Genomic DNA, 24,051 nt, shown 5'->3' with positions numbered 1-24,051 from the left:
TTTTCTTTAGACCAAATCAAAACACAAATAATGTTGTCAAAATAAGACAAAAGGCAAAGATGATACATCGAGAGTGAAACAGAAACACATATATTCATACGTATAATATTTTATTTAGACAATGTTTATGTTAAGCCTGTAACTGGTAACAAATATAGCTCGTTTTGTTTTAAATAAATAAATGAGTCTGTTAGACATCACACAAAGTAGGTCACATGGACTCCATGCAGCATATGTAAACCTTGGCATTAATTAAAGTTGTAGTAAACTAATATGAAAACGTAAAACTGCTGTGAAAAATTTAAGTCGAAACTAGAATATTGCAGATTTTTTTGTATCAGCCCTGTATCAAAATAAAATTTCCACATTGTCATTCTGCCCATAAATGCCTTTTTGAATTAAACTAAATATGCTTTAAATTACAGAAATATACTTGTACTTTTATAAAAGCAGTTATATTTGAATACTTTAGATTTTCGATGAGAAAATGTTTTTATTTGTACAAAAACGCACAATCATTTCCCTTATGAATTTTTAACAGACCTTACACTGCCAGGAAGACAGCTCTAGCCCATTCCCCCTTTCACACACAACCATCACTTTCCACTGTCTTCCTCGTCGCTGTCCTCCACTTCCTGGATTATGAGATCTGCTCCAGAATCTTCTGCGAGATCATCGTCATCCATGACCCATGCGATTTGCCTGTTCTCACTCATGTCCTCTTCCACACCCAACAACAGGCCTTCCTTGTCCTCATTTCCATCAGTGATCAACTCACTGTAGCCACTCTCTTGAATGCAAACATCACACAGCCTGTATTTGCGGGTTCCTTCGCTTACCACTCGCCCAGTGACTTCAGTTACTTGCCGTTTGCACTTCCTGCACACCAGTTTACGGGCCTGATGGATCTGTGAAACACAAGTGATAACAGAGGAATTTTAAGATATCCCATCAATTTTTTTTTGACAGCCTGAAAAAAATAGGTAATTATGTAAAATCACATCCATTACATTTGAGTTAATTCAGCCATGACTTAATGTGATCACACACAGTACAAGATATGAATTAATCACCACCAGCAGCATGTGGATGTACAGCCTGCGGAGGCGTTAATGGACCAGACATGTGTGAAGCTGAGTGTGTTTCTCACCGTCTCAAAATGGCTGCGCAGGTGTTCCAGGCGAGTGAAACGTTTGCTGCAGGCCTGACAGGGATAAGGACGCTCACCTGTGTGACAGCGGAGATGACGCTTCAAGTCGGCCTTTCGCTTTACTGTGTGCGTGCAGAATGGACATTTGTAACGCATAGAGGGAGTGGAATCTGAGACAGAGAAAGGCAGACATTGACTGTTAGATCCCTTTCATGCATCACCACATCAGATGACTATTTGAAAGCCTATTTAAAATCAAAACATCTCTTGTTTACTCAAAGCTTAGAAACAAACAGTAATAGACAATAAGAGAAAGAATAAGTGCGGGGGGTGGGGGGTGGTAGAGAAAAAGGACAAAAGGAGAAATGTTTTGTAGTTTTTAACTTCTGTCCAAGTTTTGACTGTTGTATAAGACATTGCTCTTAATTGCAAAATGGCATTAGGATTTGTGCAATATGAACATAGAAAATGTTTTATTGTGAAGGCAGAGAAATTCTTGCTGGAGGACAAAAATATATATGTATATTTTTAATAAATGTTTTTCTCCTTCATCCTCAGGCATAAATGTATGAATAGATTATATATATATATATATATATATATATATATATATATATATATATATATATATGAAGGCTGAATTTATTTGATAAAAAATACAACGATACAATATTTTTACAATTGAAAAAAAAATTACTCCTGTGATGGCAACACTGTAAAAGTGAATTTTTCAGCATCATTACTCCATTCAGTGCCACAAAATTCTTCATAAATCATTGTAATATGCTGATTAGGAAATTTCTTATTATCAGTTGGAAAGATTTGTGCTGCTTAACCTTTTTGTGGAAACTTTGATACCTTTTTTCATGATGCATTAATGAATGTAAAGTTTAAAAGCAGAATTTATTTTAAGTTGATTTTTTGTAACAATGAAAAGGTTTTTACTGTCACTATTGGTCATTCTAATGCATCCTTGCTAAATATAAGTATTCATAAAAAAAAAAACAACCTTACTGACCTCAAACTATATATTTACAATATCTGCATTTTTGTGCTCACCTTTATTAAACACCCCAACTACCCCAACAATAGACGGAAGGTTGGAGTACAGCTCGTCTGCTTTCTGAGAGCAGTGTGATACCACCCCCTGCAGATCAATGAGAGAAGTGTCTTCTGTTACCAAGCGACTGGTGGCAGTTCTTTTCCTGCTTCCTCTTCTTCTGCGTTCAGGGAGCACAGAGCTGAACTGCTCCTCCTCCATTTGTGCCTCCAGACTGGACTGTGGAGAAGAGTTCTGCTGAAGCCCTGATGGCTGTGGGCTTGTTCCTCTGAAGTCCTCCTGCGACTGATCCTCCTCTGGTTGGTCCCAGAGTCTGGTCTGAGAGCTCATGCTTACGTCACACATGTTGGACGGCTCGATGATGTTCTCATGCCTGTCCTGAAGTGGACTGCTGTCCGACAGACACAAATATCGATTCTCATCGTCCTCTTTTGTGCTGATCTCAAGGAAAGATTTAATGAAGGCTTTGCAGTAGGAAATGACGTCATTCATCTGCAGGTAGCTGGCGGCTGACATCACTTCTATCACATTAGAGCTGTTGAGCTCCAGCTGACCAGAGTAAATGAAGTCCAGGATGATGGCAAAGATCTCAGGGCTGAAGACATCAAAAGAAGCACTTACAGACTCTAGAGTGTCTTTAGCTCCTTGAGACAGCAACATCCTGAAATACCCACTGCTGCCGTACAAGACGTTACGGTGTGCTCGGAAAATCTGACCCTCCACGAGCACGTTGCAGTCACAGAACAATTCCTGCTGTCGCTGCTGGTCCAGCTGCTTTAGCAAACAGCTCTGGTGAATGGCTGACATATCTGCACTGGTCCATTTGTCAACAGGCCTGAAAAAAGAAGTGGGACAATTTGGGGGAAAAAAAATTAAATATATATATGAAAGAATGAGTAATTAACTTATATTCATTATCCAATTTCACATTAATCCTAGTTTGTATGTGCAGTGTTGTGCTTTGTTGTGTGATGTAATGGCAGCGATTTTATTTCACGAAGAGGCAGCTAAACTCCGCCCACTGTGCTCTGAATGGATGACACATCTGTCAATCATGTACATTCGCTGTGGAAGGGGCAACACCCGACTTTGCGCATCGGGTAACGAGGGAGAGAAGCAGGGAGATAGAAAAAGAGATATAAATACAGAAAGATGGAGGGAACAAGAGAAACGCACGTTTAAAACATGAAAAATATTTGAATAAAGAAAAATAGGCGACGCTGTTGCGGTTAAAATATCTTATCATTCGATCCCTTCACAGCAAGCGCACACAAATACAAAAACTGGGTTACAGACGTATATAAATAAATAACCAACCCAATTGACACAAAGCCATAAATAACATAGCAATAGAGAAAATGCTAGAAAAGTCAGTTATAAAATTAAAGTCACTGCGCCCTATATCTGCAAAACGCCCGCCGGAGAAAGAAAGTAATACCTGTGATAACGCGCACACACGCCTGGGATTCACTAAAAGGACATGTAAACATTCATTTCTTACATTACGAACCAAGCCTGTCAGATAAGGGGAAAGAGGCTTTGGGGTGTTTTCTGACGGGAGCCCTGTCGTCCGCGGAGAGCCGCCCACCGAACCGACCTCAGCTGGAAAAGCTCCAGACTAGATTCTAAAACGCAAAACACCCGCCTTTGCAAGCACCTTCATTGCCTTTTCATATATCGGATCACTTGAGCTCGGGCGACCCGCGGGTTGGCGCAGAGCCTCGCGCTGGTCCCCGTCGCCCACCCTCTTTACCCGGGCACCGTTTCCCCAGTCTCTTAAACATAATACTCACAGATGCCCCGCGTCACCCGCACTCCGGTACGGTCGACATGTCCCACTTTCACAAACCATCTCCATTTCTTAGCCTACTTTGGATGTATTTCTCCAGCTTTTGTTATCAGGGCGAACGGCTTTCACTTCCTGCTTTGCCCGAAAGACCGAAACCCGTTTGTGCTGGAAAAACGTTTTGCTGACGTGGGTGTCCGGTGCGCCCGGGACCGGAGAACCGCTTAAAGCACACGCGCCCCGTACAGCTAACCTGATACATTAATATTAGCAGGTTCTGGCCTTGAATATGAAAAAAAAGAAGTCTAATTTTATGATGTTTTTCAGCACTTATGTTGACCCTTTCGTCTAATAGGAAACAGCGCCATTGATTTGACAGGGCACGATATTCGTTACAGTCGAGTCTAACAAGAAGCCAGTATTGAAAAAAATTAATTAAAAACATAATTTATACAGATTTGTTAAATGAACAATCAATGCAATGCTGAAAAAAATAAAATGCATACAGTTAACAAGTTAACCCCTATGGACATACAATAACGAGAACATAGAAATTATTTCTAAATAAGCGAAATAATTTTATTATTTTATCCTGACAAGGAAGTATAAATAATTCTAGATTAGAAATGAGCCATTCAGTGTATTTTGATAAAAGTGAGATTACACGAAAATGGAGGACATTAGAAAACAAGAGACAGATTTTAAATTTGATAAAATCATTTGTTTAGCTTCAAGTTTCTTGTAATATAATGATTTTACATATAATTATTACAAAATGAAAGACTTCATGGTCCCACTTTGGCTTTGTTTTTTTTCCCATGAGTGCAATTCCCTTATTTCCGTAAGAAACATTCTGCATTCATCCAGCTTCAAGACTGTGTTCCATTAATGAATCCTGTGGGATTCTGGGATTGCCAGCGCCACAGATCCTCACCTGTGTGATTAGAAAAAAAGTCTGATTAATCATGAGCTGTCAGTACTTCACACCCCATTACACTCTTATCTACTTATGCAAGTTGCAGAATTAAAATGATTTCAGTTCACACTCACACATCCTCTCCAGCCCGTATTCAGCCTTCCAGCCCAGCTCTTTCTCCGCCAGAGTTGAATCTGCATAGCAGGAGGCCACATCACCGTTGCGTCGAGGTGCAATCTGATAGGCAATCTGGAACAAGAAGAAAAATACTAGCATTGAAGATAATATCAGATCCCAAAAAAATAAACAACAAAACAAAATAAAAAATTTCAGCCAGTATAAATGTCATAATGAGATCTCATTAAGGCTAAACAAAATATGTGTATTAATATATGTGACCCTGGACCACAAAACTAGTCATAAGTGTAAATTTTTCAAAATTGAGATTTATACATAATCTGAAAGCTGAATAAATAAGCTTTCCATTGGTGTATGGTTTGTTAGGATCGGACAATATTTGGCCGAGATACAACTATTTGAATATCTGAGGGTGCAAAAAATCTAAATATGGAGAAAATAGTCTTTAAAGTTGTCCAAATGAACTTCTTAGCAATGCATATTACTAATCACAAATTAAGTTTTGATATATTTACAGTAGGAAATTTATAAAATATCTTCATGGAACATGATCTTTACTTAATGTCCTAATAATTTTTGGCATAAAAAAATAAATCAATAATTTTGACCCATACAATGTTTTTTTGGCTATTGCTACAAATATTCCCCAGGACTTAAGACTGGTTTTGTGGTCCAGGGTCACATATATACATACGATGCATATATAAATATATATGCACTTGGACCGCAGCAGGTTTACGCCTCACCTTTCGATCTGAAGCTTTTTCCATGGCATTCACCATCTGCAGCACCGAGTAGCCTGTACCTGTGCCCAGATTATAAACCTACAGAGACCAGCACAGAAATGTAAAACTGAGGAAAAAGAATGTGAAAATGGAGTACATTAAAGAGGAAGAGAAAAAATGTCATACTTTACACCCACAGTTGTCCTTCAGTTTCCTGATGGCAGCAATATGCCCCTTTGCCAAGTCAACAACATGGATGTAGTCTCTCACACCTACCCAGAAATAATAAATCAGTGCTATTGTCATTGCTAAAAAAGAAAATGAAAAGAAAATGGAAACATTCCTATTAACTGAAATAAAAACCAACATAACTAGGAAGAAACTGAAAATATATTTTTTTAATACTCCAAAACTAATTAAAATAAAATATATATATTTTTAATACAAATGAATTTTAACTTGAAACCTTTACAGCCCACCTGCATTAATCATGAAAATGCCACTGGACAGCAAAAACAGATATAGCTTAGAAATTTAACAGCATTAATATTTGAAATGATAATCGTTTTAATGATAGCACATAAAGAAATAAAATAAAACTTGAATTAACTGAAACTAGAAAACTGAAAAAAAAAAAAGAAAAACCCACCAACAACACCAGCTAAAACCAGAGTTATTTTAGTATTATTTATATAAAAAGCTTTCTATTTAGCTTTAATTTGGTTTTATCTCAATTTTAGTCTAACTTCAACTTATTTTATTTAAATTAGTATTTAAATTTACAACTTAAATGTTGCCAAATTTTGGCAACATTTAAGAATGTTGCCAAAATTTAAGGCAACATTCTTAAATTTTTTTTCATCTAATATTTATATTTTCTTTCAGCTTTGTTTAAATTAACCAAAGCAGTTTTTAAAAGTTTTAGTTAACAACAGTGACTACTAACAACAAAAAAAAACTAATTGAGAAAATAAAATAAAAAACTAATTACAAAACCAAAACTAGTACGTAAATCAGAAATATCTCTCATCACCTGTTCCGTCAGGTGTGCTGTAGTCATTTCCAAACACATTCAGATGTTTTCGTCTGCCAACAGCCACCTGCCGTACACCGTGAGAAAGAACAACATCTGTTAAAATAAACACAGGCGTGTTTATATACACACACACACACACACACACACACCTCTTCCAGACCTTAAGTGGTCAGATGGGTTACCTGGGCAACATAAGGCAGAAGGTTGTTTGGGATTCCCTGTGGATCTTCACCAATCTGTCCTGAGATGTGAGCACCAATGGGATTGAAGTACCTGAGCAGCACAGCATTCCAGTCCTGCAAGACATTTTATCAGTCACAAACCTGCCACACAGAGTCAAAAGTGTCATAAGAGAGCAGTCAGCTACCTTCTCTGCCGTGCACTGGTCCCTGATCATTTCCTCTATGAAGTACTTGGTCTTGCCATAGGGGTTTGTGCAGCCACCCACCGGGTGCTGCTCATCAATGGGGAGTTTCTGGGGGTCTCCATAGACAGTGGCGGAGCTGCTGAATACCAGATTACGCACTCCATGAGACTGCATCACCTGATTCAGACACAGACACACACACACACACACACTCAGAGACATAGCAAGTAAGGCATGCCTTAAGCAGTAACATGCACACACAGACTCCAAACTGTACTGAATCCGTAAGAATCAGTTCAAATATTCATCTGGACACGCCATGCATAAAATGATGCATAATGACAATCCATGCAAATACATAGCAACAATTCAGACACATTTCTTACCTCCAACAGATTGATGGTTCCTGTGAGATTGACTCTGTAGTATCGTAAAGGCTGTTCTACTGATTCACCCACAGCTTTCAGTCCCGCAAAATGCATCACTGCATGGAAGGAGTGCTGGGACACAGAGAGCAGAGAGGAAACAATCAACTCCATTAGCCACTAAGACGCACTGTTACACATTATTTCACAGGGCAAGTCCTAAAAGCAGGTTTCCAGTCAGGTTTTGTTGAGAAAAACTGTCTATTATTACTTCATTTCTCTAGATCGATCGATCGATCGATCTATCTATCTATCTATCTATCTATCTATCTATCTATCTGTCTATCTGTCTGTCTATCGATCTATCAAATATAAATAATAATAAAAAATAAAACTATAAACAATAAAATAAAAATAGCATACATGTTGTGGGTAAAAAAACAAACAAAATAAATACTATATAAAATATATAAAAATAGAAAGATTGTAAAATAGAACATAGACATGTGGCTAAGTAACAATAAAAATAATAATAAAATAAATGTATAAAAATGAGAAGAAAACAGGAGACATGTTGTGGCTCAATATAGAACAGTAATTAGATTTCATTATACAAAGAAAGGAATGGACATGAAAAAGATTAAATATAATATATATATATAAAAAAAAAAAAAAAAAAAAAGTGTGTATATTTATTTTTACCTTTTTGAATATTTTCTCCAATCCAGGTTTATCCAAAAGGTCCAGCTCATGGAACTCAATCTGAGTATTCAGAAACTTCTCTATTCTCCGCAAGCTCTCTGGAACATCACCCTCTCCTCAAAAAAAAACACACATCCACAAAGAAGAACAGACATAAAAAAAACCATTAGAAAATACAGTGAACTATGAAAAACAGGAAACATTAATTAAAATATAAAAGGTTTGTCCTAAATTTAAAAGCAAAATTAACAATATAATTAAAAATATATTTTAAGCAAGACATATTGTTTTCAATTAAGATTAAATATAAAACTAATGTATATTATTAATAAAATATTTAATTTAATATTTAAAAAAAATAAAAGTTTAGTTACTGAGTATGTATTGCTTCACCCTGCAAATACTACATAATAGTCCACACAGGGGCTCAACACTGTGTGTGCAGGATATTTCTGAGGCTCTTTGTAATGCAGTGAGATTTACTGACAGGGGTCCCTGTGTGTTCAGAATATCACCAAAGCCCTTCTTCACTATGTGTGATTTATTGAAGCCGGTTTACCTCTAACAGCATTACTGAAATTATCGATGACCACAGGGTGATAACCAGCCTCTATCAGCTCCACAACACAGTGGCTGCCAATGTATCCACCTCCTCCTGTCACCAAGATCTTCTGACGCATGTTGAGAGCCTTCAGCACAAATTGAAAGATAGACACACAAAGGTGAATTATTGTAATTACTTGTTAACAGGTATGTGGGTGTGTTCTATTCTTACTCAACCTGTACGTGAACTACGTGGCTTTACCTCCACCTGGCTGCAGCATCCGGCTTCACTTTATATGAATGGAGCTCTTTCATTAATGCGAAGCACATCGTAGCATTAAAAAGTCGCCAAGATCCCCAAACTTTCAAGCGACTAGTTCAATTCAGTCTGACTACACTGGTATACACTGACTACATAAACACAGTAAGACTTTGAAAGTCACCTGACTGGAGGAGTAAAGTAAGATCTCTTAGCTGTTGGAACAAAACAAACAATGCAACATAATAAAACAGCTCGCATTCAGATGTATTTACACTCACCGTGCTGATGAATTGGGATCAGTGAGGGTTATTGGGAAACCCGAGGGTGACAGCAGGCAGATCAGTGACAGGAGAACAGCTGGTTTATTCATTCTCGCTTCCTGGTTTCAGGGACACGTGGAAGTGCGTGAAGCCAATAATGTATGTGCTGAGTTAACGTTAGTAATTTTCAAAGTAAAAGTCCCTTATATGTTTGGTAAAATACGGTACTTATAAGTGTATGCATTTATTTAAAAAACTTAAGAATGCAATGGGAAGTAATATATTTATGTACAGTACCAACATAAAGTACGACCTAGATTAACCAAGCGTTCTCACAAAAACGTTTATTATAGAAAATTGACATTTTCATACAATATTTTCACTAACGCACATAACTTTCATTCTGACGGATCTGTCCCATCGGTAATGATCATATGTCAGTCTTATCATATGTTTTATTAATTAATTTCAAAACAACACATCTCAGACTGAAATAAAACTGTATTTAGAAACATAAAAACTGATAGGAATACATTTCGAACAGTGAATGTGAGAATGGAGAAAATACTGAAAGCAGTTATGTGTGTATATTTTTGTGCCACAATTATTTTGCGCTGCCACTGGCATTTGAGGCTGTAGAATCAATTATGCCTTAATGTTCCTTTCATCAACGCTTTAGTTTAGTCAAACATTTTCCCTACACATTCTCAAGTAAATAGTCTTGCCTTGCCTCACTCGTTTGTCAGTGAAAACTACACTGAATATGCAGTACGAAAAACAGACCTAAACAGTAAAAACAAAACACTGATTTATTATTGCTTGTCTTTGGAACCTTATTTTCCTTTACATCAGACTAATGGTACTTTGGTGTCAGAGTATCAACGATTTTGGGGGCTCAAAGAAAAAAAGATGATATTACAGCTGCTGAATGAATCAGCTCGGTTCTTTAATCAGATCACAGAGAAAATTACATGGCACACATACAAGAGTAATGATTTCTGTGATTTGAGATTTATACTGTAGGCCAGCTCTTACTGAAAGAATCTAAATAAAAAAAGAGCACAACGACAGACCTGCAATACCAAATGAAAACCAACAGAGGGCAGAAAGCAGCAATAACAAACAAAACAGTCATTTTGATGGACACTCCTCATCCAACTCACAACCCTTTCTCAGGAGCTGCTCAGGCAGTCTATAATACTAGGACAAGCTATTCAGAAGCATTCCAGTTCATCTCAGTGGTGTGAATGCAAAATTGGTGCAGGATCCCCAGAAGTAAGCAACCTGCTTGCTTCCTTTTTGGGCTCTCAGTTCTTGGCACAAATATTTTTGAGCTAATCACCTGAGCTGTAAATTCTGACTGATTAATGGCACAACAAGAGAGCACATAGTCACAAGCTCTTAAGTCCATTTGACAGCTCTTCAATATAATATAATGAAACAAGCATTTCATTTGTTGTTTGCAAGAAGTCAGAATAGGTGGCAGTGTTAGCAGGCCATGCTAACCAGAAAAACTTTCTCCAATACAAACCTCTTCGTTACTTTAAAAAATCTGATCCCAGACCAACAGCTAAAGATGAACTTTCAGGTCCACTTTAAGGTTGCTTGAAGTTGTGTGCTCCCCTCTGAGAATATACTGTTGCTGTGGTGGAATTTTGAAAGCATTCGTGATCACAGTATAAATGATCAGGATGTGTATATATTCACAGTCTTACATCTCAAAGTGGCGGTAAATGCTCTCTACGTATTCCAGAACTCTGTGCCAGTCCGGTGCTTCATTTTTTAGCATCTCCTCCACCGTCTGAGGAACCACAATGAAACATCAGTTAGAAATGAACAGCCACATAAATCATACTAATAGTCATATTTGCATAATTTACATGAATCATGTTTGAATTTTTTGAATCACAATTGTGTCATTATCATATCAGCCAATCATGTCTGAGGTATTTACATATCCAGTCAGTCATGTCTGAGTAATTCTCATGTTTAGCCAGTCATTTATGAGCCAATTACATATCTAATCTATCATATCTAAGTTATTCACAAGTTTATTAAATCGTGATTGAGTCATTTTCACATTTTGCCTGTCAAGTTTGCACCAATATCTCACAGATTTTTTTTATTATTATTCATGCTGGAACTAATTAAAAGTGCATTGCTTGATTTGTTTAGTGGCTGAATCAGGGTGTAGTAATTACATGATTGAGTTATGAAATAAAACACAACTGTTTAGAACAAAACTCAAGTTCACCCACCAGTGATGCAGAGATTCCAAAACCTTCTCCAGTCTGGAATGCAAGAGCGAGATTCTCTTTCTGCGGATAAAATCATCAATATTATCACAACAACCCTTATGTTAATATGTTTGCATGCAAGCCATGTGTATGAAGTGTGTATTACCTTATTGTTTGGACTGAGTTTGTCATATGGTATGTGAGAGGGGAGGTAACTGTGGTAAACTGCACAAAAGGCCAAACCATCCACCCAGCAACTGCTGAAATTAGTGATCTCAATATTCTGAAAGAAAGACAGGAGGCAGCAAAATAAGACAGAAACAGGCAGATATTCTAGATATATACTACGTGCATATATATATATATATATATATATATTCTACATGGTCCAATTTTATTGTAGATTTTTTTCTGGTGAAGAACCACTCACTTAGGAAGAGATTGGGGGACTGATATTTTTTTTTTTTATACAGGTATGTGCTGTTTGGTTGTATCTCAAATAGTCTGTACCACAATAATAAACCTGCATAGAAAAAGGGGATTTAAATAATGGTGTGGCAGTTTTCATGAATGGTGGTACAGACAACAAAGATCAGTAGAAGCAAATATAATGAATGCAGAAGCAAAAAAGTCCCTATTATTTCACAGATAAATACAACAGAATATACATAACCAATAGTTTAAAATGTTTTTGAAAGAAGTCTCTTATGTTCACCAAGGCTGCATGCATTTGTTCAAAATACAGTAAAAACAATAATATATATAATAGATTAATACATTATAAGTGTCTTTACTGTCACTTTTCATTCATTTAATGCATCTTTGCTGAATGCATATACAAATTGCAATATAAATATACTAATTCTGCTACATAAACAATAAATTACTTTTAAAGAAATTGTACTGATCCTAAAGTTTTAAATTGCAGTGTAAATCTAGTTGACTTGCTATTAAGCGTCTCAAAAAAAACCAAAAAACGCCCTGAACTTTGGGCAATTCAGTGACTATTTCATTCTTTAAAAGTAGTAACTTATAAACACGACTGTCAGGCTTCCTTTTGCAGGCAGACTGGTAAAAAAATACCCTGTGTGTCAGACTAGAGCTTTCTAGACTGAGAAAGTGCTTTTCACTTGTGTGTACAATGTGTATCAGACGGTCAGTGAAAGGATTGTGGGTGGTCCGTGCTGTCTGAGGCTGAGACTAGGGGGTGTATGGCCGACTGCCAAGTTTGATCTGTCAGCTATTTAGTTTAGTTTGGTTGAATTCAGTACCTTGTATCCCTGAGTTCTGCCTTGACACCAGCGAAGCAGGGAGTTGCGTCTGGAGCTGCCATGAAGCCTCAGCGATCTGAGTCCTGATGGGAAATCCTCCTGTGTCCTGATGGGAAAGGAGATTTATGTCAGTTCTCTATTATCTGACAAATTATTATACTGTTTCTCATGAACGAAGGGTGGAAAAACAGGTAACAGTGTTTGATTCACCTTGTCCTGTTGATCTTATTTGTCACATCTAAAACTGAAGAGTTACATGTCTGTAGGAGTGAATTCTCCACTTTCTTATCTGTTGGACATGATTAGACACGCACGCAAAATAAATCATTTGTGTCCGTATGAGTTTGGTATGCAAGCAAAGGAACAAATGTTCAGTGAAATCCAGTCAACTGGATATTGTGCAAATGGAACTCGTTTACACACCTCTATTGGAGCTGGTCTTGTAGCTCTGTTGGTCTAAACTTACTGCTTGAGTCTTGCTCTGAGAAGTCTGAAGTTATTAGACACTGTTTACTGATATTTACTGTTAAATATTTTAGATACCTAATCATAAATATCTAAAAACGAAAGATTGAAAATAGCAGAAAAGGAAATATTTGTAGTTTTTCTACTCACAGATGCTGTTGTCATAGTATCGGAAGGTTGGGAAGTACCATTTACAACAACATCAGGGTAATCTGAGGGCAGCCGGCACAGGCTCCTGCAAAATGATGGAATGATCCATGAACATAACATGGGACACACTGTCTCTTTGACAGACTGTGGGATGTAAACAATGAATCATTTAGAATCACTAAACAATGTTGTCTATCGGACAAATCGGATATGTCTGAGGCATGCATCAACTGTGCTCTGATGGAACTCACCGGATGAACAGAAAAACACGAATCAGACTGAATCTGAATGCATTCTTTTATCCCGCTGGGAATCGAGAGTACTTTGGATTCCAAAGGTGGGAACTGATACCAAACAGAGGAATTGACTCCACTCTAACATGTTCAGATGTAATAGGTCCATTAACTTGATTTCCAAACTAGTGCATGTCCCTTGATTCATATAACAGACTTGAATCTTTTGATTTAGATCACCCAAAAACTTATTTATTCTATGTGTGATCCATAATTACATCAGTAGGTGAAGAGAGCATCTGTTAGAGTACTGAGTGATTCATTCAATCATTCACTCAACAGATTCATTTCAAAACAAAGCTGTTATTAATGGAAACATCATCCAAACACTAATTTAAAATACAGAAAAAGGCAGCTATATATTGTTAAGACTTTACAATAAGGTTACATTTGTTAACTTTAGTTAAGTACATTAGCAAACATGAGTTAACAATGAAAAATACTTCTAACACATTGACCTTTATGTTCACGTTTATATCAACCTTCACTAATAAATTATTAAACTCAAAAGATGTATCTGTTAATATTATTTAATGGACCTCAGCAGACATGAACTGACAATGAACAGTTGTATTTGTATTCATTACAAAAGATCAGCAATACTGCACATTGTTGTAAGTTGTATTATTGTATTATTATTATTATTGTATATTTTACATTAAATGTTTATATTGTGCATTTATTCAATATAAAAATTATAGCCTTTGTACAGTGGTGGCCAAAATTATTAGAGCACTAGTATTTTAATTTAAAATACTAGTAGTGTTCTAATAATTTTGGCCACCACTGTATGTATAGGATTCATTTTTGACATAAATAACTGCAAACATTCACCTTGACCTTTCTGTAGTACCAGAGATGAGCATTTCTCTTTTCCCCTTCATTACATCAGTCCACTGTTGATCTTCGGGTCCAGCTCTCTTCCCATAACCCTCCACTTGTCTTTCTAGGCCCCTCATTGCTGGTGCCCCCTGGTGGCTCTCCGTGACCAGCTTCAGTTTCTGCCTGCTCTGCTCCAGCTCAACTCTGAGGTTCTCCAATTGACTTTCGACCTCCTGGCGACCCTGCAAGGCATTGGCTAGCTGTGTGCCCAGGTCCTGCCTTGATGCTCTTAAATTACTTAGCTCTTCCTCAGCTTCTGCCCTCAGTCTGTCTGAAACCACTAGCGCCACCTTCAGGTCAGCCTGGAATTGCTGCCACTCCTCACGTTCTGCCTACAGAATGAGATAACAATAGTCATATTAATTGGTATGTTACCATTTTAATTATTATACGTATATATATAATTAAGTAACTAAGATATTAAATTATTATAAATAATAAAAATAAATCTTTTAGTTAAATTAAAGTTTTTTAATTAAAAGTTTTATAATAAAATATATACAATATATTCAAATACTTATACCAATTTGATGGGAACACTGCTGTTCACACAAGCCAAAACAACCTGTTCCTCAAAGTGTCTTTACTCTATTCCAAAACAGACAGTATTACTAGGAGGAAGTGGGTCTCTGGTCTTTGAGAGCAAAGCAGTAGACAGAGGATATGAACATTTTCCTCTTGGATAGAGTTGTTACTCAGCTGTGAGTCTATGAGGTCAAAAGGTTTCTTGTGAATCTCAACGCTATGGTGATCATAGTGTGCTGCTGTCCACCACTTACTGTTTGCTAAACATAAAGTTACACACAATATGCTTACATTAAACTGTACTCTTAGAAATCTGAGATTGTTCTGCATGTTCCTGCAAGATCAGTAACGAGTCCTCTTTCAAAGACATGAAACGTATCCTGTACTGTTTACACGCAGTGGTCCAGGGCCATTTCACACACACACACACACACACACACACACACACACACACACACACACACACACACACACACAGGAATCTTACTCCGCTTGCAGCCTTGAGCATGTCCTGGCGATAAAGTGATTTCTCAATAGTTAGATGTCAAGAAATACAAGAGTGATTTCCTAGAATGATAACACATGTAAACACACAATTTACTTTCATTATCACAATTTAAAAACATCATGACTGATAATTCTTTCTCTCTCTTTCATCATCAAAAATACTAGTATGTTAACTTCAGCCAAAGTTATAAAATTGCATGACTCTCGATTTCTACAATGATTATTTTAATGACTTTACAATGTAAGCATCATAACAAAGAAAGCATCATAAGTATGTAAATATATTAATACTATATGCATGTTATTATCAATTAGACATTAGTTCCTTAGCCTAAAAAAGGTTTAAGACCCCAGCTTTGTCTAAACAAATAACACTGAAGGAGGATGGAAATAGAGTAGGAGGAAAGAGAGAGAGCAGGGAAAGTCTCAGGACCCTCTTCATCACTCCGAGGCCTCCAGACCCCAGCTGGAGCTGATTATAGCAAGAATACACAACATCACACTTTCTCTGACACACACATAAGAGTCTATCTGATATAGGAACACAGACATTGGGGGGTATTTAGGTATTTCTGTAAAGTGTTTTAAATTTTAAACCCTTTAAAATATTTGGCATAGCACAATGTAAAATTGTTGACTGCACACTTTGTTTAGCAGTGTAGCTTTGAGTAATTTTGTAGTATTTTATGCACTACAATTATTCTTTTTTTTTTAAATCTGTAGTTTAACTTATTGATGTTACAAGGAGACGCATGGCAAATGAAAACAATGTTTTCTAAAATCAGCTCAAGATATCAAACACATTTGATATCCTCCGACTGGAATCAGTGAGCGACTGAATCAGTCAGAAGCTAAAAAATCTGTCTGTGCCCATTTTACACTATGCCATTTTCTGTGAAATCTGTCAGCTCTGACTGACCAAAATCTGCAAGCTATCTCTGACTTTCTGCAGCTAGCTTCAGGGCAAAAGTTGTGTAGTGTATTCCAGCTTTTAAAGGAAATGAAAAGACCAGTGATTATTACTAGTGATATAACGCATCCTCAATAACTTCATAATAAGAATGGTCTGTCACAGGAGGGATTTTCAAGCATTGTACCTTATGATTCAAAAGAAAGCTTTTCCTATTAGTCGCTTTAATTCCTGAACCATTTGCTTTGAAAAGACACTTCATTTTATTGATGAATAAGAACAGAGTACAACAGCATTAACACATGTTGGCAATCATCCAACCTTGTTAAAGTCATTAAATTCTGTCTTTCTCTCTGCTCACACTCACAGCTTTCCAGTCATCCAGGCAGGACAGAAAATGACCCCACCTCCCTCTATGGACAGCGGTGATGGTTTAGACATCAGCTCATTGACTCAGTGAGATTTCTAAGGAAGTACCACACCCATGATGATAAGAAGTTGCTGCTCTTTTTTAGGGCTTTCGTACAGTGTGTGTGGGGGTGGATAGAGTGCGACTCTCTCACCCTACTTTACAACCCCTCACACACATACACACTACATAATCGCTACACTCGACTAGACACACAGAAAGGGCCCACAGACAAGTGCGACTGACACAATGGTCTAATACACTTTGGAAAGTTTTTTCCAGCCGAACCCAAAGCCAGCGTGTGACTCCTGCATTCAGCGCAGTCCATCTGGAACTGATCCGCCAGCTTCTTACGTTCATAACGTGTGTGTGTAAGATTGAAACAAAAGCTGCAGATGAAGGGATCTGCCACTACCCATCAAACACACACGCACACACCCATAACATATTTTGTGCTTTGTGAGTATAGTCATTGTTAGCACATGGGCTTTAGCATTTTAGCAATGTCCAGCAGAGCGAGAGAGATTGTTGAAACTAAGCGAGAGATTCAGGTCAAAAGGAAACAGGGAATAATACAAAGAGTGACTCTAAATCTTATGAGTAAATATGAAAGTTGTGTGGTAGCGATTTAATGGATGTTGTGTATCATCTCTTTCTTGGAGAAAGCACACAACAGCAAGGCCAAATGTAGTCTGATTAACATGCACACATGCTGGATGAAATCATGCTACAGATTATGAAGTCACATGATTTTTTTAAATTATATGCACAGATAAATCATTTATAATAATCAATGCAACATTTAATTAAAAATAAGAGTTGTCGATTTTGATTTGGTGACATTAAAAAGGTCAATTGGCCAGAAGATAACTAGTTCTCTGACTGAGCCTAGTTTCTCTCGAAGTTTTGTTCTGCATTTCTGTCACCTGATGGAGTTTGGGTTCCTTGCCACGGTCGCCTTTGTCTTGCTTACTTGGGGTCTAAAAGACACTTCATATACAGCAAAATTATTTAACTGCCCTGACACTATTGGATCAGAACAAAACAAGAACTGAATTGAGCTGAATAATAACGCTATTGCCTGAACTTTACAGTTATTGAACTGAACTGAATCAAAACTGAACTGACTGGAGCTGAATAATAACACTATTGATATGCCACAGCTGCTTTACAGCAGAATTTGGATTTGTCTCATTTTTGAATTTTGCATGATTAATTTCCTGTTTAATACTGTAAAGCTGCTTTGAAATAAGCTCTATTGTAAAAAGCGCTATAAAAATAAGTCGACTTGATCTGTCCTATTTTAATTTGGTTAAACTAAGTTCATGTAAGTGTGATTAGTGGTTGAGTTGAATTGTAAAGATATGTCCACTTACAGAAGGCTGGGCAGTAACACACATTCACTCTGTTGTTTAGTCAGTGAGTTGTTACATGCTGACTTCTGCTGTCACAGTAGTCAAACAAAAAAGTTTTGTTCTTGCAAGAGCTGAACAGAATTCCCCACATCCCCCTCAGTATCTCCCGTTCACTCCCTGTTTCCATCTGCGTCTCAATCACTCCTACTTCTTCTGCAGGCCTGACACCCTGTATAAGACCAGATAACTGTTTTGTTGTTTACAAGTTGCTGTAACTAATTTGAATAAACTTTTTCATTCTTTCAAACTAAATCTATCTATTCAGAAATTATGCAAGGGATAATGATTTCCTTTGCTGTCCCTTTCTTTATCAATTTTTCTCTTTTCTGCCTCCTCCCTCTCTTCCTCATTCCTGTCAAAAAAATAAATAAATATATATTTATTTATTTAGTCATTTAGCAGATGTTTTTATCCAAAGCGTTAGTTTTTTTATCGAAATATATATATATTTTTTATCTGATTCCTTGAAACTACCAGATTGGGCCATGTTAGAGGACTATAACATAAACGCACACGGTCACAAAATCAATGTCCATTCCTTAGCTAAGACAGGAAAGGAGTCATTTGTAGGATTGCATGTCCCATACGCCTTTGCTGAAGCTGACAGTCTGTTATCAGACAATCCTTGACCTGCACCTCTGGGAACAATGTGACTTCCTGTTGCGTTTTCCTCTGTCTTCAAAAGAGGGAATTTTAGAAACCAAAGTGTCAAGCACAAAGTGAATGTCAGGGTTTAGGGCAGCTGAGACACAATGTGTCAGTTGAGAGTACATGGATGCTACAAAAGAAGCAAATGTGATTCACCTGAATCTTCTCCTTACAACTTCTCAATTCCTCCTTCATCTTCTTCCTCTCCACCAGAAAACATTTTAACAAATCTGAAAAACATACAAAAAAGTGATTCTCAATATTAATCACATTATAAACAATATAATATTTAATAATATATTTGCTAAGCACATAACAAAGAAATAAACCACAAAAGGAAGTGTGTTACTTTAAGTTTACAACAGTAGTAAAACCATTGCAATGCATGACCTCATATGGTTTATTGCCTTTATAAACTCACAGCAACAGCAATATGATAAAAGTGATACAACTGTTTAATAAACAATCTGTAAACAACAGCTGTGAATAAAAATCTAGAAGAGGTTATTCTTCAGGACCCAGATTTTATATCAGATATCAAGTGGCAACCCAACAAAAAAAATAAAATAAATAATAATAATATTTGATGTACTCTGGGTTGAATTTCTTTTTACTTTCAACAGATTTGTTCAGTTTTCAAAAATGTCTAATTCTTCTGCAAAGAGATTTCATCAACAAAACACAAGCAAAATATAAATATGCATGCTTATTTGGTTAACTGCATTTTATTTTTTGCTTGTAGCATTTTTTCCTCCCTGCTGTCCATGATCGGAACAGACCGGCAACACTAGCTGAGACCCACGAATGTATGTACAGTAATACACTGAGAATGTAATTATGTGTAACACTTATTCAATATGTTTAAGATTATATGTAGTTCATGTAAATATGTACATGCTTCAATTAATGAATGGATGGACATAGCATGACTGTCTAACTCACCATTTAATATGTGCGTGGATTCTTCAATGTTGTTAAGCTGCAGTGTGTTCAAACACTCCTGAAGAAGTTTTGCATCCACTTCTGTGTCTCCATTCATACACACATCTGAGAGATAAGACACCTGCCCTGGTGACTCTGTCATCTTAAGTCCCTCCTCAGCCTCCTTTGCAGGCCCTGTCCTGCAGTCCAACAACGGCTCATCATTCTGATTGGGGGAGCTTAGAGCGTCTTGAGCTGATTCAGGGGTGGCTGTGCTTGTACAGTTGGAAATGGACACCAATTGTGTGGTTGGTGAGCAGGTAGTAACAACACTATACGGCGAGGTGGGAGGTGTTTCATACGTTTCCACAGTAGTGCCTGTAGAGAGACAGAGGTGGAGCTCTCAGAACTGGCAGGTGTCTCTTAAATAAAACATTACCTGTCATGATAACTTGTGTGCATAGATTAGTCTGTCATAGAAATGAAAGTTTATTTCTGTTATTCATGGGATGTTCAGAATGTGGTAATATTCATGGTTTCAGGGGACAAGAAGACACTGTCTGGGTACAGAATTATGTGACTACCAACATAAATCTAATAAAAGATGTTTTGTCTCTTTATCTGGATAGATAACACTACTATTAGCACTATTTCCGAGTCACATTTTTTTCTGGTTTTCCAGTAAAATATCTAAAAATCTTTTAAAAGAATGATTCAAGATTTTTTTAAATGCATTTTAAAATGCATTTTTAAATAATAATAATAAAAAAAGAAAATTACATATAAAATGCCCTTTATCATTTTGCCGCTATTTTAAGTGTATCTTTCAAGAACATTTATTTTCTTTTCCTTCTCAGATCAGTCAACTTATTAAGAATTCTGTATGAAGGACATAATAACTAGATGTTAAATAAGTCTATAGAAGCTCTTTTGTATTTTTTTTTAAAGCTCTGTAAAACCCATCATCATCAAACAATGTTGTGTATAATTCCCATTGTTATGTTGCAATAAAAAAAGAAAATCAATTAATTTTTCATACTCCATTGGTATATTTTGGCAGAAAACAACTTTTGACTGTTTTTCACATAAAGCTATTGTATAGCTTTATAAAAACTACATTTATGACACTTGCACCATGTACAAAAGTAAATCATACGAGTTTGGAATGAGTAAATGAATAATTTGGGTGAACTAATCGATTAAGAAAAAAGCTTTCTAAAAAAAGGCAGGTTTCACTATTTGCTTTTTTTGAATATGAACCAACAGGAACAGATTTGATTGAATGTGTGTGAGTGTGTGTGTGTGTGTGTGTGTGTTCTTCATTAAGAAGCCTTTGTCATCTTTCTTGGTGGGAAAGGTTTGCTGAGTCAGTGAGTCTGAGGGCTCTGGACACCACCAATAACAGGGAAGAATGTATAATACAGTATTCCAATAATGACTCTCTCTCTTACATTTAATAATTCTCCTACAGTTCTTTCTTTTTCAATATTCAACATTAACATACCTGCTTCACATAGCACTCTTTTCTTTCCTTATTTTTTATGTTTATACTGTATATCTCTCTCTGTCTCTGTTGATATTTTTTCCCTTGCAAAAAATAATTTTGTATGTCCCTGCGCCTTGGGCTGGGGGTATCTCAATAAAACACTGTATGTGTATGTGTATATGTGTGTGTGTGTGTGTGCTTGTTGTCAAAAACAAATTACCTGAAGACCCATGTCGTTCTTTTCCGGAGTTATTCCCCATGTTACCAACAGCCTGTTTCACTCTAAGGGATGAGTAAAAAAAAAAACAACAACTAATTTTTTATTAAGACACATGGTCTATGTCCAACTCTTGATCCAATATCCAAATAACAGGGTGGTGTTTCCAAATCTACATATGAATAACTCTAAAGATATATTTTATATATATATATATATATATATATAAAATATTTTGTATTAGTATCTCTGCTCATAATGAGTTAAGAGATATTCAGAAAGCTCTGCACTAATGGCAGGGAAATTTGAATGAGGTTTGTGGTAAACTTTGCATGAAAATGCAAAAGCCCATGGACGGTGCTAAACTTACATGGCTGTGAAAGACCAGGGAGTGTTGTAACACATTTTGTTTCTATGACAATTCAAAATAAATAGCATATAGAATATAAAATTGGGTCTTGTAGGGGAGAGACAGCCTGACAATCCGTTTGACTCAATATTCAGTTTTTACCAGTCATCATATTATCAAGACAACTGATAAATAGCACATTTTGATTGGTCTCTAAAGAACAGCTCCCAACAATGACATTACATCACTGTATGTTCAACAGGTAAAGTTGTATTGTTTGCATAATAACTTTTTATAGCCACTCAGTCTAAAGTGAACAACGTATAGGATTTTAAACTTAGCAGTCAGAGAGAACCAAAACAAACATTATATTTGCTACCATTTTGATGACAACAGAAGTGGCATACATGACGATTTTAAGCATTATTAATATTGATACTACAACTAACAGTTTTAATAACGTAATTGTTTTTTTTATTGCTGTAGTCTGTAAAAATATTTTTGTAGTCTAATCAATTTAATGAATTAATAGGCTATGTAATCTAATAGAACGGATCAGGATTAAAACAATAATTAACCCCCCCCCCCCCCCCCTCCCTGATTTCTAATTGGTTAAAATTTGCAACACTTCCTCTCCTACTTTATAGCTAATATAAATATATCACTTTAATGAACCAACAACTTTTAATAAGTTCATGAAGTCGTAATAACAGCATCAACTTTAAAGCAAGATAATAAAAACAAGGAATTAACAGATTACACGGACAGACAGCATTACCGCATACCATTTCTTATACAAATGACTAATATATATACCTACACGACAGCGAAAACAATAATAATGGATAGTTTTGTTGCTTACAAACCTAATCGAAGGTCTTGTATTCACCGGGACTGACTTCCAAGTCTTACATGTTGTCGCTTCACGGGACGAGAGCAGATCATGAGCAGACTGCAGCATGTGGGTCTGAAGTCCGGGTAAAAACTGTCCTTTTGCCCCCTCATGAGGACTGAGGAGTAGTCTACTACTGGAGACTGCGTGAACTAGATCTAAGCTTCATTCTTATGATCTTACTGTCCTCAGCTTTTGAAGGAGCGACAACTCACATTTAACAGCCTGTGTAAACACCCTTAAAATGACCGAGCTTCTTTCCATCAGGAGTCACTTGTGAGTACATTCTTCTCATAAACATCAGCATTATTAAGGGTTTACCTTAGTCCATGGGTATAATTTATAAATCTTAACGAACTCTAGGCAGTTCACATTAACCTTAATTTCTGACCTGATACATCTGACCCTAATCCTAATTTAAAGGTTTGCAATCTTGAGGAGCAACAGACGTTTAAGATAATGTTATTTACCCTTTAGCTTAATCTGACCAAATTGACTGCAATGCAATAAACTTAAGTGATTTTTACGCAAAAAAAATGATTTTTATATTTATTTTTTATTTTTTGTATTGTTTATAAGAGAGACACTGCTATTAGGCCTGTAATACTGCAGTCATATAAAACAGCTAAAATAAGCATCCCAGATATCTGCATGTAGTTGCATTCTGTGTGCTGTATACAGTATTGTTTTTAAACACGTCATATTCTCTCTGTAAGACCTGAAAACCAAGCCAATAAATCAGCTCCTGACTCATTCACAGCCGACCTGTATGTTTAGATCTCATTAACAAGCCCTAGTAATAAATTCAGCAAACTAATCTTCAGGAGGTGGTTGAGCTTAGGAAACATGCCTGTCACAGTAGGTGTTATAGTGACTATACATTTCTAAGTAAAGAGCCAGTTATTAGGAAGCCATTGACCGATGTGCAAATTATGCTTGGTATGTGGGCTGGATTCAGCATATTCAAATTAAGTGGATTTCAGATCCAGCTCCACCAGTGTCAGCGCCCAATCATGACATCATCAAACCAATATGCCTGTATATTTAGACATATGTAAAAAAAATGCAGGTGATTTTCACAAGGATGTCAACTTAATGTATGACTCATCAGCAAACTGACAGTTGGTCCTTATCACATATTTGCTGAATCATTTGTGCAACTTC

General features: G+C 36.5%; 3 protein-coding genes across 4 annotated transcripts; all 3 read right to left on the bottom strand.

The window, feature by feature from the left end:
* Positions 1–95: 95 nt before the first annotated feature.
* Positions 96–4,287, bottom strand: LOC306886265 (zinc finger and BTB domain-containing protein 8A-like). Its single transcript, XM_079443229.1, has 4 exons — positions 4,004–4,287; positions 2,210–3,045; positions 1,151–1,320; positions 96–908 (listed from the first exon to the last, which is right to left on the bottom strand). The coding sequence occupies exons 1-4, from the start codon at positions 4,066–4,068 to the stop codon at positions 597–599; spliced, it is 1,383 nt and encodes a 460-aa protein (XP_079299355.1). The 5' UTR covers positions 4,069–4,287; the 3' UTR covers positions 96–596.
* Positions 4,288–4,429: 142 nt separating this feature from the next.
* On the bottom strand, positions 4,430–9,455 carry LOC306886268 (UDP-glucose 4-epimerase-like). 2 transcript variants are annotated; one of them, XM_079443233.1, is made up of 11 exons: positions 9,329–9,455; positions 8,805–8,934; positions 8,246–8,361; positions 7,565–7,678; positions 7,179–7,355; positions 6,994–7,107; positions 6,809–6,875; positions 5,962–6,047; positions 5,797–5,874; positions 5,047–5,161; positions 4,430–4,930 (listed from the first exon to the last, which is right to left on the bottom strand). In XM_079443233.1, exons 2-11 carry the CDS (start codon positions 8,923–8,925, stop codon positions 4,866–4,868), a joined length of 1,053 nt encoding a protein of 350 aa, XP_079299359.1. In that variant the 5' UTR covers positions 8,926–8,934; positions 9,329–9,455; the 3' UTR covers positions 4,430–4,865. The 2 variants fall into 2 exon arrangements, with proteins under 2 accessions (XP_079299359.1, XP_079299360.1); XM_079443234.1 differs by having other exon boundaries at positions 8,246–8,358; positions 9,329–9,443.
* Positions 9,456–9,647: 192 nt separating this feature from the next.
* LOC306886262 (cytospin-A-like) lies at positions 9,648–22,965 on the bottom strand. The gene is made up of 13 exons (XM_079443225.1): positions 22,862–22,965; positions 21,650–21,711; positions 19,965–20,321; positions 19,179–19,252; positions 14,561–14,940; positions 13,434–13,518; positions 13,242–13,308; positions 13,029–13,107; positions 12,819–12,924; positions 11,714–11,830; positions 11,569–11,628; positions 11,026–11,111; positions 9,648–10,952 (listed from the first exon to the last, which is right to left on the bottom strand). Exons 1-13 carry the CDS (start codon positions 22,954–22,956, stop codon positions 10,895–10,897), a joined length of 1,626 nt encoding a protein of 541 aa, XP_079299351.1. The 5' UTR covers positions 22,957–22,965; the 3' UTR covers positions 9,648–10,894.
* Positions 22,966–24,051: the final 1,086 nt, after the last annotated feature.

Source organism: Barbus barbus (genome assembly GCF_936440315.1).
Source record: "Barbus barbus genome assembly, chromosome: 20".
Taxonomy (NCBI): Eukaryota; Metazoa; Chordata; class Actinopteri; order Cypriniformes; family Cyprinidae; genus Barbus; species Barbus barbus.
The sequence above is the reverse complement of the archived record's forward strand: the minus strand, read 5'-3'. Positions and strand labels throughout refer to the sequence as shown.